At 35.0% G+C, this 20,469-nt stretch overlaps 1 protein-coding gene across 1 annotated transcript in view; it reads left to right on the top strand.

Moving 5' to 3' along the window:
- The window catches only part of LOC104000001 (AUGMIN subunit 3-like), a 33,889-nt gene extending 19,647 nt beyond the window's left edge, over window positions 1-14,242 (top strand). Inside the window, exons 6-8 of the mRNA XM_065093794.1 lie at window positions 12,730-12,882; window positions 13,079-13,190; window positions 13,270-14,242. Coding sequence (XP_064949866.1) covers window positions 12,730-12,882; window positions 13,079-13,190; window positions 13,270-13,412 — 408 coding nt within the window. The 3' untranslated portion in view covers window positions 13,413-14,242. The remainder of the gene's footprint in view (window positions 1-12,729; window positions 12,883-13,078; window positions 13,191-13,269) is intronic.
- Window positions 14,243-20,469: the final 6,227 nt, after the last annotated feature.

Here is a 20,469-nt window from a genome sequence, read left to right as displayed (position 1 = left end):
ATCCTTTCTCCCCTTTATCATTGTCAAAAAGAAGGGAATAATATAATATTGTAATTCTTTTTCATTTACATCAATTTTTAAATCATGACGAAAAAGATAAATTTAAATCAAGAGTAATGAGGTATACAATTCATGAATACAAGGGACTGTACATAATAAAACTTAAGTTTTAACCATCAAGAAGTCAAGTGACATATCATGATTTATTTGGATAAATTTCCTCTTTAGTAACTAACAAAAAGATTCATAGGAGAATAACATATCTTGATTCATGTAGAATAAATCTCAAGTTATAAATATAGAGGAATCAAGAGAAAGAACATGATTCATTAGGATAAATCTTCTCTTTAATTACAAAATCATATGTGAACAAAGAGTAAGGGATCTTGATTCATCATAAAAATCATAAAAATCAATAATATAACCATTAATAAACCATCTTCAAGCAAAAAATTTCATTAGTTACAAATGTTAGGATGACACTAAGAGGGTGGGTGAATTAGTATAGTGATAAAAATTTCGTTGATTCAAATTTTTTTTTTTAATATAATCATTTCGACAAAGCCCATATCGGAAAGTAATTAAAATAATGACTTAGAGTAAATGCAAAGTGTAGAATACAACTAAGTAGTAAAAGAAAGCAGTAAGGAAAGAACACACTGGATTAATAATAGATCGGTAATTATGACCTACATCCACTTATGATTCTTCTTCTGTTGAGGTCACTAGCGTCTGCTAATGATCTTCCTTTAATAGGTGAAGATCAACCACCTTCTTACAAAGCTTTCTCCTTTTCTTGGGTTTAGGAGACAACCCTTACAACCCTCATACCTCTTCTCTAATGATAACAAGGCTGAAGAAAGAGAGGAGGACACTTAGCACTTTTACAATTCTTTCACACCCTAACACTTCAAGATTTTATTCACAGTTTGATACCCTTCCAAGTAGAAAGGAATGAGATATTTATAGGCCCCAATGGCTTCAGAATTGGAGCCAAAAAGTGTCTCATCCCGGGTTTTCACGGTACTGGTAGTACCACCTCCAGTACTAGGCGGTACTACTGCCTAACACTCTGGCATTGGGCGGTACCATCGCCCAGTCTAGCGGTACTACCGCCTGACAAAGCCTCAGAGACTAGGCTTTGGTATTACCATCGCCTAATAGGGCGGTATCACCGCTTGGTAGCATTAACTACCGATAGTACCATCACCCAAACAACCTAGGAGACTGAGTCTTAAGCGGTGCCACCGTCGGCCCTAGCTTGGGTCACCAAATGGGCCTTTCTCTTGGCTCAATTCAGTCCTAATTTGGGCCCAATTGGTCCCTGACTGAGTTAGTGGGATTACCTCCTAATCCTAACTCAATCTAAGTTCTAACTATGATAATCAAGGCATTAACTAAACAATCTTTGTCCGGTATGTCAATCATTCTTTCGGCAAAGTCTCGACGTGTTAAAGCTAGCCCCAGGAAATTTATCAAAGGGTAATTTTGGTAACCCAATAAAGACAATAAAGTAAAAAAATAAAAGAAGACAATAACACTAGATTTACGTGGTTCAGTCAATTGACCTGCATCCACGGACGAAGGTGAAGCAAATCACTACTATAAAAGGGACAATTACAAATGCTTTAGGAAGATGTTCCTAAGCCATAAAACATCTGAAACTACTAAACAAAAAAAGCCTAAAGCAAACAATTAGGTTTTCTTGTGGTGCATCTGACTTCAAAGTCCAGGCCCTTATTTATCGTTTAAATAGGAGATACCAAACTTGATTTTCCTAATGTGGGACTATGTGGGACTTGCCAAACTAACAAATCTCCACCTTGGCATGTCCCAGCAAAACTTCTCCACCTTTTTCACAAAAGCCCCAATGGGTAATCACCAACAATGAACACCAACCAAGTCCAAGCACTGCTTGAACTTGTAAACCGGAAGAGGCTTCGTAAGCATATCAGTTGGATTATCCTTCGTATGAATTTTCTGAATAAGGACCTTTCCCTCAACAATAGTATTCCATTTGCATCCAACAATTTTCTTACCCGAAGGTGGCTTCACAAGATCCCAAGTTCTATTCTGATGGAGAGATTCTATTTCTTCATTCATCGCAATCAACCACTTAGCGGAATTATCATAAGAAACTGCATCTGAGTAGGTAGTAGGCTCACCAACTTCACTTGTTTCTTCTACAACAGACAAAACATATGCAACCAAATTTACATATCTTTGTGGTGGTCGAATATCTCTCCGTGGTCTATCCTTGGCTATGGAATATTCCTCTTCCTCTGGATCATCTGCGTTAGTAGACTCGGGACCATCTACTGACATTCTTTGAGTAGAAGATTTCGACTGAAAATAATCAGACCTACCAATCTCAAGCTCCACCTGCTTCTGCACACTATCATTTGTACAACTAGTAGATTCCTCTTTAGAAGATAACATAGACAATTCATTAAAAGTAATATCTCTACTGATTATAAATTTTGGGGATTTGGAATCAGAATACCATAATTTGTATCCTTTCACCCCAGAAGCATACCTAAGGAAAATATATTTTTTCGCTCGAGGCTCTAATTTTCCTTTATTTACATGCATGTATACTGGACACCCAATAATTTTTAAATCAAAGTAATCAGCAGGAGTACAGTTAACAACGTAACAGACCATATTAATTGCCTCTGACCAAAAGTCCTTTGTCAACCCTGTATTTGAGATCATACACCTTGCTCTCTCCAAGATTATTCTGTTCATACGTTCAGCCACACTATTTTGCTGAGGTGTCATCCTAACAATGCGATCCCGAACGATTCCTTCATTTTTGCAGAATTCATTAAAGTCACCTTCACAAAATTCCATGCCATTATCTATTCGAAGCCGCTTAATCTGTTTACATGTTTACTTCTCAATCAAAGCCTTCCATTATTTAAAGGTTAGAAAAACATCATTTTTATGCTTCAGAAAATAAACCCAAACTTTCCTGGAATAATCATCAATAAAAGTCAACATATACCTGGCACCACCCTTAGACTGAATATGAGCTGGACCCCAAAGGTCTGAATGAATATAGTCAAGAGTACCTTTTGTTTTTTGAACTGTCGGAAAATTAAAGCTGACTCTTTTCTGCTTTCCAAAAATATAATGCTCACAAAAATCCAATGACCCAGTACTCTGTCCGCAAAGAAGACCCCTTTTGCTCAATATGCTCAAACCTTTTTCACTCATATGACCCAAATGCATATGTCATAATTTAGTGATATCAAAATCAGACAATGATGATGACGAGACTGCACTTGAGCCTGTGACAGTAGTTCCCTATAAAATATACAAGCTACCAGACCTACAAGCTTTCATAACAACAAGGGCACTTCTAGAAACTTTCATAACTCCACCTTCAGCTGCGTATTTACACCCAAGGGCCTCTAGGGTGCCTAAAGAGATGAGATTCTTTTTTAAATCAGGAACATGTCTAACATTAGTGAGCGTCCTTACAATACCATCATGTATTTTAATTTGGATTGTGCCTCTACCAACAACATCACACGCGGCATTATTGCCTATCAAAACAATTCCACCATTATAAGATTCATATGTGGAAAACAAATCTCTATTGGGACACATGTGATAAGAACAACCCGAATCTAAAATCCATTCATTTTTAGACCTCGTCCTGTCATCAGTAGCAAAGAAAATATTTCCAATATTCTCATCAGTTGCTACACTAGCTTCAGCGGACTCAATAGTTTTCTCAACAATTTTTCGCTTTTGCTTTAATTTATTTTTCAATTTAAAGAAATCAACCTTAATGTGCCCTATTTTTTGACAATATCTGCACTCCAAATTTCTATGTCTAGATTTAGATCTAGATTTAGATCTACTACTGTCAAATTCTCTTTTATTTGTTCTCCTCCTGACAACCAGACTCTTAAGTCTGATTCCCTCTACTTTTCCCAATGATATCCCTATCTATCTGCTCCTTAGATTTTAGTGCAGATTTAATTTCCTGATATGAAATTGTTTCTTTTTCATAAATCATAGTATCACGAAAATGCTTAAAAGATTGGGGAAGAGAACACAAAAGTAATAGAGCCTTATCCTCATCATCAATTTTTGCATCTATATTCTCCAAATTCATAACTAAGGAATCAAATTGATCGGGCCTTCTTATCCATACCCGCAAGATCTTCCTTTAACGTACCATCTGGAATGTTCTCAGTCCCCTATAGTGCCAAATCAACTCTATCTTAAATCAGAATGACCTCCATCTTGAGTTGCCACATGCCGAAGTTGACATTTCTATCGAATTTCTCGACAACGATCTTTGTTATTGTCATCGTTGCCAAAAGATCCCGAAACCAAGCTTTGATACCAGTTTGTTAGAACTAGCCCTATGAAATTTACCAAAGGGTAATTTTGGCAAGCTAATAAGGATAATAAAGCAGAAAAATAAAAGAAGACAATAACACCAGATTTACGTGGTTTGGTCAATTGACCTACATCCACCGACGAAGGAGGAGCAAATCACTACTATAAAAGGGATAATTACAAATGCCTGAGGAAGATGTTCATAGGCCATAAAACATCTAAAACTACTAAACAAGAAAAGCCTAAAGCAAACAATTAGGTTTTCTTGTGGTGTATCTGACTTCAAAGCCCAGGCCCTTATTTATAGTTTAAACAGGAGATACCAAACTTGATTTTCCTGATGTGGGACTATGTGGGACTTGCCAAACTAACACGACGCACTTTCAGTGAACTCTCAACTCGCTTTTGGTGAACTCCCGATGAACTCTTAGCGAACTCTCGACAAACTCTCAGCGAGCTCCTAACGAACTCTCGGTGAGCTCTCGACGAACTCTCGATGAACTCCCAATGAGCTCTCGGTGAACTCCCGACGAACTCTCAGCGAGCTCCCAACGAACTCTCAGCGATCTCCCTGATAAGCTCTTTAGTTCCTTGATGAGGTATCTTCAAGGAACCAAAGAGTACATGCTTATTTATAGACATACAGATAATCTGGATGTGATTGGTTACTCAAATTTAGACTACGCCGGTTGTGTTGATTCTCATAAATCTATATCATGATATATTTTTATGATGGTTGGTGAAACTATTTCTTGGAGAAGCATCAAGCAGACCTTGACTACTACTTCTACCATGGAAGTTGAGTTTGTCTCCTATTTTGAGGCTGCTTCACATGGTGTATGGCATAAGAGTTTCATTTTTAGACTTAAAATCATGGATTCTATTGCTAGGCTATTAAGAATTTTCTGTGATAATTCAACTATTGTCTTTATGGCTAAAAATAATAAAAGTCGAAGTCGAAGTAAATATATTGACATTAAGTATTTAGTCATAAGAGAATATGTAAAAGAAAAGAAAGTGGTCATTGAGCATATTAGCATTGAATTGATGATTGCTGATCTTTTGACTAAAGGCATGCCACCTCTGAAATTCAAGGATCATGTAGAGAAAATAAACTTGGTTCCACTTTATAATTATATTGAAACACTTATATATATATATATATATATATATATATATATATATATATATATATATATATATATATATATATATATATATATAGTGATATTTTCTCATTCATGTGTATATTAATTTGAGAAAATATATTTATACTGGACTAAGAATAAACAGAAGGTTTATTCATTAAGCAAAATTATCATACTAAGATTAATTCTCAAGAAACTAAAAATATCATGATATATGGATGATAATACTTGCTCTTAGAGGACTTATCACTATGATTCATTTATTTATTTCTTAAAAAAATTATTCGATAAAGATTAATTTAAATTATTAAGAACCAAGTGGGAGAATGTAACCATTCTCATTAAGTTCATCATTCATTATCATCAATTTCTTCATTTATTATGATTTATATATTTTAATTTTTCATTCATTATAAATATAACTATTATTATTAAATATTTTATTTATTATTAATATAATTTTTCATTATGGTCTAAATGTTATAAATTTGAATTAATTCTTGAACGTTACGAAGTTGGTGATAATAAATATTCTTGATGGGAGAACGTCTATATAAATGATTGTCTATTATGGTTTTTTTCTGTGATATGAACAGAGGTACATGACTTTCTATGAATAGATTGTCTTCTGCTGGACTCAAGATAGGGCCTGACAAGTTCTAAATTGTGGAAGTTAGCTTACTATATCAACAGTTAACAAATGCTTGATTATAGTGATAGTGTAGTTCTGGTCCATTTGGATAAAAGGATCTTAGTCGAGTCTAAAGGTTCTAATTTGTGATTATTTTAGTCTCTGGGATTTATCTTTTGCTGAATCAGCTGTTGGCTTGTAGAAGACTAGTAGCAATCTTCATGAGATTGTTAGAGAAGCTCGTTAAGTTTCATACAAATGCTCACCAACTAATGACATGGCTACTGTTTCAGTATTTTTAATTATGGTGTTGCTATCATTTATCACAAGTTTCAGCATCCACACCTTGTGGTTTGAATTATGCGCCTTGCAAGCATAAAACTAACATCTGAATCAGTATTTCTTCATGCCAATTCCCAGTTTATTTAATGAGATTAAGTTAGCAACAGCTGTTGTGATTATTGTTTGCAATTCCTAATATCACATATGGTAAAAAGTTTAAATTTTCATGATAATTCCAGTAGAAATATTTAAGTCATGAAATGCTTATTATAACATCACGACAATCATCATGATGATTAGCTTGTTAGCAAATTGTTTCATGGTTCATGCTACATGGATATTTCACCTGCAAAAGCTTTCTTATAAATTGCCATTTGTGATGCTTTAGTCATATGTTGAGGCTTATCTTTCTTTTATTTTATGATCAAAGCACATTTTTTCTTTTGTTCATTAGGGACAAAGAGGCTCAGAGCATTGATGCTTCACTTATTGGAATTTGAGAATCATGTTCATTTATCTTTTTTTTTTAACTATTATATTAGACCTTTACTAGAAAATATATTTAGGGGTTTCTCAAATTTTATTATTGAATAGTCTATTTGTTTACTTGCTTCTCATTCTTGTTTAACTTATGGTTTGCCCCTCAACATTCTATAATATTTCTTGTGAACTATTAGCAATTACTCTATAGGAATTGTGACTTTTGTTAGTCTCTGCTATATTTATGTAAGAAGGAAAAAAGAGACATTAACTAATTCTTGAATTGCATTCTAGATATTCATTTGTCACAAGAGCATTCATCAATAATATTTTTACACATATCAATTCCTTTAGCTTTTTCTTTTTCTTGTTGATTTGTGTGCTTTCACTTTGCACTTTTCTGCAAAAATATATTGCAAACTGATATTTAGCTCATTTTTCCATCATTTTAAAACTAAAGAATTATCATATTAAGAATGTAGGTTTGTCCAAAGAAAGCCTACCTTGTTGGAGTTGAATATAAAGGCACTAAAGATAATACTTTTTCTATTGATTAATCACTTATAATTTGCACAATTAGCTTATACTGCTCCACTTATCAAAAACATGGTTTTTAATTTCGATGTGTACTGCCCGATATAGGCAGTACGTACTGGTCCAAGAGCCTCTCGACACGCGGACTGCCTGCTATCAGCCGGTGCCAAATTTTTGGCCCCGTATCGCTCGATACAGGGTTGTATTAGGCAGTAACAGTCGAAATTTCAATCATTACCGACTTGTATCCTATTTTAGATGTACTTCTCGATATGGTATTCCTCGATATGTACCGTACCGAGCCAGTACAAACCAAAATTGTGAATCTTGATCAAAAGTATGTTTCTTATTCTCTCGGTTGAACATGATATAGTGAATAGTCCTATGGTTTCTCTAAGTGTGCATTTCTAGAGGTCCAGAATTTAGGAGTATATTATTGCTTTGGGTCATTGAATGATGAAATTCAGAAATATATCTTTTTGAGGGTTTTTTTGGCATAAACTCTATCCTCTAATGTTACATAGAAAATATTTCATTGATGTCACTTACCCAGACTTACATGACATGTCATATTTAGTAACTTATACATCCTGTTGTATTTGTCTCCTTCAAAATTCATAAAGTGTTGCCAACAACAAAACAACAGGTGAAGATTAGAAATGTTGTATGATTGGTTATATTTATTAGGGTCATATAATGTTGAACTTTTCAATGTTTGTGACTATAATTCAAACACTCACAATCGTGGTTGCTTGCTATCTGGCTGAATAAGTTTAGGTACTGTCGGATTCATTGGTTATGTTAATGTTGCTTTGAGCTCGAGATTATGAAGAAGTCAGAAATTCTAAAGAAAAATATATTTTTCTATATATTTTTGTGGTTTTAAATAGAATATTAAATACAAAGCTGCATTTCTTGTGATCCTAGAGTTCTTTCATGGTGATTGTTATTTATCATTTTTTACAAGGATTAGTGACCAAATGACATTCCTATAACATGGGTCTTTCCCTCTGTTTTTTAAAATTATCATGGAATAGTACAACCAAAATTTAATAATCTATAAACTCCTTGACCTCCGGTCTTTGCTTATTAAGGTGTCTGATGAAATTAGTGAGCAATTTATTAATGGTTTTGGACCGTTCATTTCTCAGGTAACTAGAATTACATTATGTAGATACGGAATGATTGGATAGTGTCACTTGGTAGAACGAATTTTCTTGGCTTATGCTATCTAGTTTCAACATTCACTACTCTTTCTAAAGTGCTTGTGATCAGGATTTCGGTTATTCTCACTGATCCAGAGTTTTGTTTAGGCTTACTTATCAAAATCAAAGGATTTATATTGGCTCTGGAAAGGGTGCTGAAGTCAAGTACCTAGTCCGAGCCCGTCATGTTGAAATTATAATTTCATTAGCAACAAGTTTGTTCCTTCCTCTAACCAGGACTCTTCATCCTAGCTATTGAAGGATAGGAGGGAGTATAGAAGTCTTTTCATAACTAAGGACCAAATAGAGGTAGCAAATTATACTAAAAAAGAAAATGTTTGGAGAAGTCAGTAAAGAGGTGGCAAATCAGGTATAGTTAAGATTAAAAGTGCAAGATTTGAGCAAATTGATTGGTTGTAGGTAGGCCGTTTTAAAAGTTTCCCAATGAAAGGTTTGATCTTTGGGCAACTACAAGTTACCATAATGCCTTTCAACTTGTCTAATAAGTTTTCTTATTCTAGTCATCCTCTTTAATAAATCTAGATGCATCATTGGCGTTGATTAGACCTTTAGGGGTAAGGGTCTAGATCCATGCATCAGCATATGGGACTTGGGGAATATGAATATAAAAATTACTTCAAATCAAAAGAGGGTGGAAAAGATCTTACAAAATAATTAAATTTCAGTTTCCTCTAATAATAAGATCAGATATGGTATCAATGTTCATAGCAACATTAATATTAAAGTAAGTGGGCCATCTGCTCGAAGGAATATTACAAAGCCAAGGGTCATCCCAAACCTTTATGGTGCTACCAATATTGATGATTCTCTTAAGCTCGCTCTTAACAAGGGAAATCAAATGGCAAAGACCACACCTAGTCTTAAAGATTCTATTGTGTTTATAATCAATCTTTGAATATCTTCATTTTTAGTTTGTTGTATAGTGGCCTAAAGTTTATCTTTATGGTTTAACATAGGAAGGATCCATTAGGCACCAATAGATTTCTTGACTACTAGAAGGCACCAATAAATGTTCTTGATGGGAGAACGTCTATATAAACGAGAGTTTTGGTTTTGGCTCTATCTCTCTCTCAAGTCTAAAGGATTTCCAACACCATCTAATGTGAGAGTTCTGAGCCTAGAAGTGTCAAAATACAAAGAGAAACCATTGTTGAAATTTTCGACAACAATGGCTAGAGGTACACAATTTTCATTTCCGCATTAGTTTTCTTGTGTTCCTATTATGGTGGTTTAGAAACACATTTTCGTATTAAATTTTCTAACAGTTGGTATCAAAGCGATTAACCTTTACCTTGATATGAAAGAGTTTTTATTTTTATACCATGAATATGGCTTGATTTTGGTTTCGTTTTTAAACCTTTTGATATATTTCATGTTGAAAATCATGAAAATATAACATTTTCAGTATTTTTAGTCGGTAAAATGCTTATATATTATATATGAATATTTGATTATATTAATTTATAATTTACCCACATGGATTATGAATTGGAATATAATTTGATAGTTTTTTCATAAAGACTATTTGAATTAAAATATTAACCCATAGCCAATTTTTATGTCATAAGATTTATCTTTTGGGATGTTTAACATTGGTAAAACATGCAATTTAATCTATTAAGCCTTAAATTTTGACATAACATATTTGATTTTATGTCGTTTCTCAAACTGTTAATTTCTTTGATATTCGATGTGACATTCTCAGGGTGATAACTATAAGATATGGAAGGAAAGGATTCTCCTCTATTTAGAGCGGATGGATATTGATTATGCCATTAGGAAGGACAAACCACCTACAGTCACTAATACCAGTACTCTAGTTGAGGTCGCATTATATGAGCGATGGGAGCGATCCAATCGGCCCAACGTAATGTTTATCAAGGCTAAAATAACTGTTGGCATACATGGTTCTGTTGACCAACATGAGAAGGTCCGAGACTTGCTACAAGTTATCAATGAGCAATTCATCACTTCAAAAAAGGCACTAGCAAGTACCCTAATAATGATATTCTCATCCTTCGGACTCACCAACATAAATGGTGTGCATGAGCATATAATGCAAATGCGAGATATTACAACTCAACTTAAGAAACCCGAGGTTAATATGTCAAAATCTTTCCTGGTGCACTATATTATGAATACCCTTCCACATTAATACAAGCCTTTTAAGATTTCATATAATACACATAATGACAAATGGTCAATCAATGAATTAATTGACATGTGTGTTCAAGATGAAGAGAGGCTAGTGATGGAATTGGGTGAGAGTGCATTGGTGGTAACTACTCACGGGAAGAATAAAACTGACAAAAATCCACACACTTCTACTCTTTAGTGCACTATATGGCATATGCAACTTTTTGTCTTGCTTCTTCACAAGTAATCAAATTCACACGAGTCAAATCCTGTAGCATCTAATGGAATATGGACTAACATGCAGTTCATTAAGCATGAGGAATTATGGTTTGGCTAAGAATAAAATTTCACATGAGAGACATTCTTTTCCTTGAATTTTCCTCCCTTAAATGCCAACTTTTTAATTGAACTCCTTCTTTTTTGTTCTTCAACCATGGAGTCTCCCTGTAATATTTGAGTTAATTTAATAAAATCCTTTGTAATATCTGTTTATCCGATTACCCATTATAGTTGTATTTGAAGAACACAGCTTGAATTGTCCATACCTTTCAGACGACTGTGAATTCCTGTTGGCTAAACCTGACACAGTATGCTGTATGAGACCTCAAATCAGCATTTACCTGTTAAGAATTAGGTCAAATAATAAGCACTCCATGCAGGATCAGATGCTGGCCCTTACTAACACAAAGGTGTGCTCTGATGTGAATTTTTCTTTTTTTTTTTGAAACTGCACCTTCTTGCCTGCAGAGCAATGGAAAGTTCCATGGTTTCATGTAAACAATATAGTGTGCACTGTTTATGGTGCTAGTATCAATGGCAAGCAATCCTGATTGTAAATGCTGGGGCTTCCTGATATTTGGTGTTATAACAATAGTATTGTTTGTTGATTTCTCCATCATGCTGGAACTGTTATTAAAATGAGGCAACAAATAATTTTTGTTTAACTTTGCAGATTGTTTATTTAATATCTAGTCTTTTTTTTATTCTTGTTGTTTTTGGGACATCATTTTTGGTGCCAGCGCCTTTCTATGTGTACACTTTTGACCTATGCCATCCTGTTCTAAACAACATGGTGATCCTTGTTTCTTATAAGAAAATTAAATTTACAAATGAGTAATGCCAGAAGTTCTGTGCAGAAGAGTAACCAATGAAAACTTTTTTTGGTACCACCATCTAGATGTCCCCATATCTGATGGTAATATATTTGGCTGAAAATATGTTTGAAGTAATTATTTAGGCAATTCTCTTTAATGTGTTGATGATGAAACAACCTGGAACTTTATCCCTTGTACAAGGACTATCCCTTTTCCTTTGAAGCGAAAAATAGACAGTGTATATCATTTTATCAATTAGGATTATGAAATAAGGACTACAAGAGAGAGGAAGAAAGAGTGTGACAATGAAAATGAGTGAGTGTGAGAGTGAGAGGGAAAGAAGCACAAGGTGATGACAACCATTATAGACTTAACATCATCGCGAATTGTTTGCAAAAGTAATAAAAAAACTCTAGCTTTTTAGCTGAGATATTGACTTTCCATCCAAAAAATCCTCCTATCAGAAGTCTTCACCGAGTACGAGGACAATGTATTGTTATACATGACTTGTAAAATTAATGAATCTGGCAGTGACTGTCATGCAGCAAAATTACTGGGTAGAACAACAAAATTGTGCACTTTTGATCCCTTTTCAATGGGTAAAAGAAGCCTGTCTACATAATGACATGACAATATGGATTTATTCATTTATTTAGTATCAAAATGTGAAAATTGTGGTTGTGACTTCTTATCGTCTTTTTTGTATTCGGCGGAGTACTTCAAGCACTGTTTTGATCTCATCATTCTATTTTCAACAATATGATTCTATTGGCACATTCTTTTCTTCTTTTGTTGAATTCATGATGGTGGATCATACTAAAGAATCTCATGTTTTGCAGTATATTAGTCATCTAGTTAATCAACTTGCCAGACATCAATTTTTGAAAATAACTTGTCAACTGGAGCGAAAGACGATACTTGGGGCTTATTCATTGCTTGAAGTGATTGAGTCAGAGTTGGAAGGCTATCTATCAGCAGGCAATGGTCGCGTGGTATGCAAACAACTATTCATCATTTCAGCATCATATGTAGGAGGGCTGGTTCAAGTTCCAAATTGATACCAATGCTTGTGTTCTATTTGTTCAAATCCTATCCTCATTCCCATTTAAACTTTTATGCTTTAGGGAGATTACCAAATAGAAATATTCTTGTATGTCACTTGTGTTTTGGCTTTTGCTTGCCATGCAGGGTCATTGTCTCTCCCTTATTCAAGCTGCATCAGAAGTACATGAACAAGGGGCAGTTGATGACCGTGATACATTTCTGCATAGTGTCCGGGATCTTCTAAGCATCCATTCGAGTAATCCTTGATATTCATAATGACTCAATACAACCTTGATTATAATATATTTAGTTACACTGATATGCTTTTCTTTTAGATTCTCAATCAGCATTACCGACATATGTATCAGCACATGGTATAGTTCAGCAGATTTCAGGATTGCAGTCTGACTTGCTGTCTCTTCAGTTTGAACTCGAAAACTCTCTTCCAGAAGACCGAAGATGTATCAATGAACTATAAGTGAACTTTGTTTATCATGTGTACAAATTTAGATTTAATGTACCAGAGACTGGGAATAGAATGAGTCAATATTGGACTAGCAGTTTTTGAGAAAAAGAAAGCGTTATAGCCAGCCCCATGTTATTGCATAAGTCGTACCCTGTTTTCTAATAGTGGCTCATACTCGACCCTGACCTTCTAGGGATGGATCAAGTCAATCTTTTTTCCTTTTGAATTAAAAATGTTATCTAGTAGGTTACTTGGCAACTTTTCATATGCTTTTTCACATCAATGTCATGAGGATAATCAGGATACTTGACTCTGACCGAAGACGATGTATCAATGAACTGTAAGTGAACTTTGTTTATCATGTGTACAAACTTAGATTTAATGTACCAGAGACTGGGAATAGAATGAGTCAATATTGGACTAGCAGTTTTTGAGAAAAAGAAAGCGTTATAGCCAGCCCCATGTTATTGCATAAGTCATACCCTGTTTTCTAATAGTGGCTCATACTCGACCCTGACCTTCTAGGGATAGATCAAGTCAATCTTTTTTCCTTTTGAATTAAAAATGTTATATAGTAGGTTACTTAGCAACTTTTCATATGCTTTTTCACATCAATGTTATGAGGATAATCAGAATGAACTTTTTGTAGAAATATTCACGATATGCATTAATATACATATTTATTAGTTTTTGTATATCACAATAGGATTTGTGATATGTGTACACATATTTATTCTTGTATGTCTTGTATATCACATAGCATTTGTGATACGTGTTTATCACGATAGTCACCTTTCATATGTATTGATGTTATTCGTTAATATGCGTATTTAATAAATGCTTTGCATCTTTTACGGTGCAGATGCACCCTTATTCAGACCCCTGGAGTAGTTATTGTTCTCGTCATCAACGACAGCAGAACCATTGTTAACACCTAGGGTATGTCTTTCTACTGTGTTTGTTGATTCATAAGAAGCCTTGTTACTTTGTATTTTGCTTGCTTATCTTCAAATTTTTGTATATATACTTGCCAAACCTTTATAATACCATATTTGTCCCTCTAGATTTTACGTGTAACCTTAAAGATTTAGATTTGTGTATATTTGCTTCTTGATACATGTTAGGGTATATATGATTAAACATAATACCTATTGGGTTGGACGTGGAACAAATTTTCCATATTGCAAAATACAAACAAAAGTGAACAAATTCTTCATGAGAATTTGGCATGTACATATTTTCTTAAAGATTCGGTAGGACATGATAGACAACCGAAAAAGTAGAACTAGACTTTCAAAGAGTAACTTTTCTTGAAAATTATTGTCATGAAGACCATGATAGTTAAAACCGTCTTGTATGGCACTGACACTAGACCTGAGGCTAAACATATTTATGCAAATGTTCTTGTAATTTCAAAAAAATCTAATCAATAGGGAAAATATAAAATACCACCCTAAGCTTGTTAGGATCAATACGTCACTAAGAGGGGGGAGGGGATTAGTGCAGTGATAAAAATTATGTTGATTGGAAAGTTTCGTTTGATAAAATTGTTTCGTCAAAGCTCGTATCGAAAAGTAATGAAAGTAATAACTTAGGATAAATGTAAAGCCTAGAGTGTAGATAAGTAATGAAAGAAAGCAGTAAGGAAAGAACACATCGGATTTATAATGGTTCGGTCATTGTGACTGACGTCCACTTCCGATTTCTCCTCCGTCGAGGTCACCGGCGTCCACTAATGGTCTTCCTTTAATGGGTGAAGACTAACCACTCTCTTACAATACTTTCTCCTTTTCATGGGTTTAGGAAAGAACCCTTACAAGTCTCGCACCTCACTTCAATGATCATAAAACATAGAGAGGGAGGAGGAGGACACATCACTTTTGTAAATCTTTCACACCTCAACACTTTAAGATTTTATTCACAGTTTGATATACTTTCATGCAGAAAGGAATGGGATATTTATAGGCCATAATGGCTTCAAAATTAGAGTCTAAAAGTGTCTCATCCCGGGTTTTCGGGGTACTAGCGGTACCACTGCTTGACACTTTGACATTGGGTGGTACCACTTCCCGGCCTGGCGGTACTACCACCTAACAGAGTCTCGAATACTGGGCTCTAGTGGTACCATCGCTTGACAGGATGGTACCACCGCCTAACAGGACGGTACCACCACTTGGCAGCAATAATTATCGATGGTACCACTGCCCAGGCTTCTTGGTGATTGAGCCCTGGGCGGTTCCATCGCCCTAGTATGGTGGTGCCAGCGTCAGACAAGGTTTAGCAACCTGTTTGGACTTTGAATCCAGCCCAAACCAGTCCAATTACGGGTCTAGTTGGCTCGTAATAGGTTTAATGGGATTACCTCCCAAACCTAACCCTAATTATAAGCTAACTTCATTTAAGGCATACACTAAACAAAACAAGTCTGATATGTCTAGGTTTCTTCCAGTGAGCTTCCGACGATCTTCCGGCGGACTTCCGACGATCTTTCGGCAATCTTCCAGCGGACTCCCGGCAAGCTCTTGGACTTCACGATGATCTTCTTAGCGAGTTCCGATGAGCTTCTTCTTGGCAAATTCTGGCGGCACTTCCAACGAACCTCCGGACTCCCGATGAACTCTCGAACTCCCAAAGAATTCTCAATCTTGACTTCGGTATTTCGTTTTATTTTATGCCTTGATCGTTATAGTAGTTAATCCTGTATATTTTTCTCAATATATAGATTGGATCAAACAATTTACCAATTGATTTCATCATCAAAATTCAAAATTCAACAATCTTCCCCTTTTTGATGATGACAATCAATTGATGACGGAGTTAACCTTAACTCTCCCTATCTATATGCCATACTTGAGAAAAGTCACTCTTGAATTCAAGGTCTATGAATACATACGATGCATATGTGATACATTTTGATATTTTTCATGTATTTACGATGTATTAGACGATACCAATCATATTTCAACAAGTATTCACAATACATTCAAGCATTTATGATATGATACATTTTACACATTATTTCAAACATTTATAATGCCAAGTTGTCATCAATTTGTCACATTTATCATTATGATACGAAATCAAGCATGATTTTAAGAATGAAACATTTTCAAGTATCCATGCCATATTACGATGCGTTTTAAGCATTTATGATACATATGATGCATATGCGATACATTTTGATATTTTTTAGGTATTTACGATATATTAGATGATACCAATCATATTTCAAGTATTCGTAATACATTCAAGCATTTATGATATGATACATTTTACACATTATTTCAAGCATTCATAATGTCAAGTTGTTATCAATTTGCTACATTTCTCCCCTTTTGTCATCAACAAAAAGGAGAACCATTCAACAATGCAAGTGTTTTTTTTTTTTGAAATATTCAAGTAGGTTCTACACCAATTTATCCATGCTAGCAAACATGAGAAGTTTAGTAAAAACTTTGTATAAAAAGTGAGAAGCTAGCATTTTTGCTTAGAAACTTTCTGGTTCTTCTTAAGATATGCAAGTTTCTTTCTTCCTTTATTATAAAAATAAGAAGAAGAGGAAGAAGAGTAAGGGAGGAATTTATTCTCCATAAGAAATCAAGAACCAAATTCATGAAAGGATTTGAACCAAGTCAAATCCATAATAAATGAGTTTCATTGAATCAAGCTTCTATTTTAGCAAAGAGAAAGGATTCATTAAAAGAATCAAGATGTCCATACAAAATCAAATCCCTATTCTTGCAAATGATCATCACATACTAAAAGTCCTTGAATAAAAATTCTTCTTTCGTGAGAAGAGTGAGGAAGAATTCATGGGAAAGGATCATCAAATGAAAAATCAAAAATCCATGAATCAAACTTCATAAATCAAATCTCTTTTCTTGTAAATAGAATGATAAAGAATTCATAGGAAACGATCTCAATTTAAAAAGAAAATTTAAGTTACAAAAAATCAAGAAATCCGAGAAGTATAAAAGAGAAACTCATGCATCAGAAAGATTTAACATACCTAATTCTTAGAGTTTTGCATGTATTATACCATCATCAAGAAGCGTATCATAATATTGAAAAGCACTATACTTAGTGCATAGTTATACTTGTTGCGTATTATTCTACATTCATCGAACAAATCATAAAAGGTACTTAAAAGCTCATTGAAAGATAAATTTGTATCTAAAGAACCACTTACCTCATCTTTGATAGCCATTAGTGCGTTGTTGGTGATTTTCTTGTTGCTTTGTTCTTCATCTTCAGAATAGCTCGAATCATCCCATGTTGCTTTGAGCACCCTCTTCTTCTTTGGTTGTTTCTTCTTCACTTGGGGATATTCACTTTTGAAATGTCCTGGCTTTTTATATTCGTAGCATATAAGTTATTCTTTCTTAGGTTCAATTTTATTTTTAATATTATTTTAAAATTTATTTATTTTTATGAATTTTTTGAACTTTCTTGTCAAGAGTCCCAAGTCATCATCACAGTCCTCATCATTTGAACTTCCTTTTAAGTGGTCTTCATAAGTTCTTAGTATCATATCCTTCCTATTCTTTGGAAGGTTATTCTCAAGCTCTTTATGAGCATTGCAAGTCATCTCATAGGACATTAACGACCCGATAAGTTCTGCGAGAGGGAAATTATTCAAATCCTTGGCCTTTTGAATTGCCGTAACTTTAGGGTCCCAACTCTTTGGAAGAGATTTTAATATTTTATTAACGAGTTCAAAGTTAGAAAATTTTTTATCAAGCGCTTTTAGACCATTGATGACATCCGTAAACTAGGTGTATATGTCTCCAATGGTCTCACTTGGTTTCATCCGAAACAATTCATAAGTATGGACTAAAAGATTTATTTTGGACTCATTTACTCTACTAGTACCTTCGTGCATGATTTCGAGTATATGCCAAATATCGAACATCATTTCACAAATAGATACTCGATTAAACTTATTTTTATCTAAATCGTAAAACAAAACATTCATAGCCTTGGCATTTAAAGAGAAAGTCTTCTTCTCCAACTCATTCCAATTGTTCATTGGAAGAGAAGACTTTTGAAAATCGTTTTCCACAATGTTCCATAACTCAAAATCCATAAAAATTAAAAAAATCCTCATTCTATTTTTCCAATAGGTGTAATTCGTCCCATTGAATATGGGTGGACGTGTGATTGAGTGACCCTCTTGGTTGCCATCAAACGCCATCTCTTTGGGGTTTCAAACCAAAATGAGAGTGACCTGCTCTAATACCAATTATTAGGATCAATACATCACTAAGAGGGGGGGTGAATTAGTGCAGCGATAAAAATTACGTTGATTTGGAAAGTTTCGTTCGACAAAATCATTTCATCAAAGCCCATATCGGAAAGTAATGAAAGTAATGACTTAGGGTAAATGTAAAGCATAGAGTGCAGATAAGTAATGAAAGAAAGTAGTAAGGAAAGAACACACTGGATTTATAATGGTTCAGCCGTTGTGACTTACGTCCTATCATGGATAAAACTGTAAACATGATGTTTAATATAATGCTCATGTATGTCCATGTCTTTTGGTTTGTTTATGCTTTACATAGCATATAGAGGGACAGTTAAAGGCTTAACAGCCCCAATTTAGTTAGGTTTGGTGGCCATTTTTGGCTTGTAAATAAAAGTTGTGTCATGTGAACACTTGTGGGAGATTTCGATCTATAGTGGACCATTTTGGATCCTTTGTTGTGCGACCGTTCAGAGTTTATGAAGTCTGTTTGTAATTTACATTGGTTATGAAGTGTTTCCTAAAATGATTGCTTGTGGATCTCGAGTAAGGCACTTTCTCTAACCCGTTTTCTCTTTTGTATGTCCTAAGGGACCATAGGAGGTTTCGGGGAGGCTGACCTTTGCGGATGGACACGTACATGTGCCGCACGACTTAGGTAAAACTAGCTAAGTCCATAATAGTCCACTTCTGATTCCTCCTCCGTCGAGGTCACTAGCATCCACTAATGGTCTTCCTTCAATGGGCGAAGACCAAGCACCCTCTAACAATACTTTCTCATTTTCACGGGTTTAGGAGAGAACTCTTACCAGCTTCACACCTCACTTGAATGATCATAAAACTTAGAGAGGGAGGAGAACACTTAGCACTTTTACAATTTTTTCATACTCCAACACTTCAAGATTTTGTTCACAGTTTGATATACTTTCATGCAGAAAGGAATGAGGTATTTATAGGCCCCAATGGCTTCAAAATTGAAGCCTAAAAGTATCTTATTCCGGGTTTTCGGGGTACTAGCGGTACCACCGTCAGTATTGGGTGGTACTACCGTCTGACACTCTAACACTAGGTGGTACCATCACCCAGTTTGGCGGTACTACCACTTGACAAAGCCTCGGAGACTAGGCTCTAATGGTACCATCGCTTGACAGGGCGGTACCATCGCCTAATAGGGCGGTACCACTGCTTGACAGCAATAATTGTCGACGGTACCACCGCCCAAGCTTCTTGGTGACTAAGCCCTAGGCAGTTCCATCGCCCCAGTCGGGCGGTGCCATTGCCAAACACGGTTCAACAACCTATTTAGGCCTTGAATCCGGCCTAAACCAGTCCAATTACGGGCCCAATAGGCCCTTAACAGGTTTAATAGGATTACTTCCCAAACCTTACCCTAATTATGTGCTAACTTCGATTTTTGAGGCATACACTAAACAAAACAAGTATGGTAAGTCTAGGTTTCTTTCGGCGGGCTTCGAGTGATCTTTTGGTGGATTTCCGATGATCTCTCGACAATCTTTCGATGGACTCCCAGCAAGCTCCTGAACTTTACAATGATCTTCTTGGCGAGTTCTGACAAGCTTCTTCTCGGTCAACTCCGGTGGCACTTCAAACGAACCTCCGGACTCCCGACAAACTCTCGAACTCGTAAAGAATTCTTGATTTTGACTCTGGCACTTCATTTTTCTTTATGCCTTGATCGCCATCGTAGTTAATCATGCACACTTTTCTTAATATATAGTTTGGATCAAATAATTTACCAATTGATTTCATTATCAAAATCCGAGATTCAACAACATCAAGATAGAAGTCCATATCTTGATTGCTTAT

This window comes from Musa acuminata, chromosome BXJ2-1 (assembly GCF_036884655.1).
Source record: "Musa acuminata AAA Group cultivar baxijiao chromosome BXJ2-1, Cavendish_Baxijiao_AAA, whole genome shotgun sequence".
NCBI classification, from domain to species: domain Eukaryota; kingdom Viridiplantae; phylum Streptophyta; class Magnoliopsida; order Zingiberales; family Musaceae; genus Musa; species Musa acuminata.
This window is presented reverse-complemented; position numbering and strand designations above follow the sequence as displayed.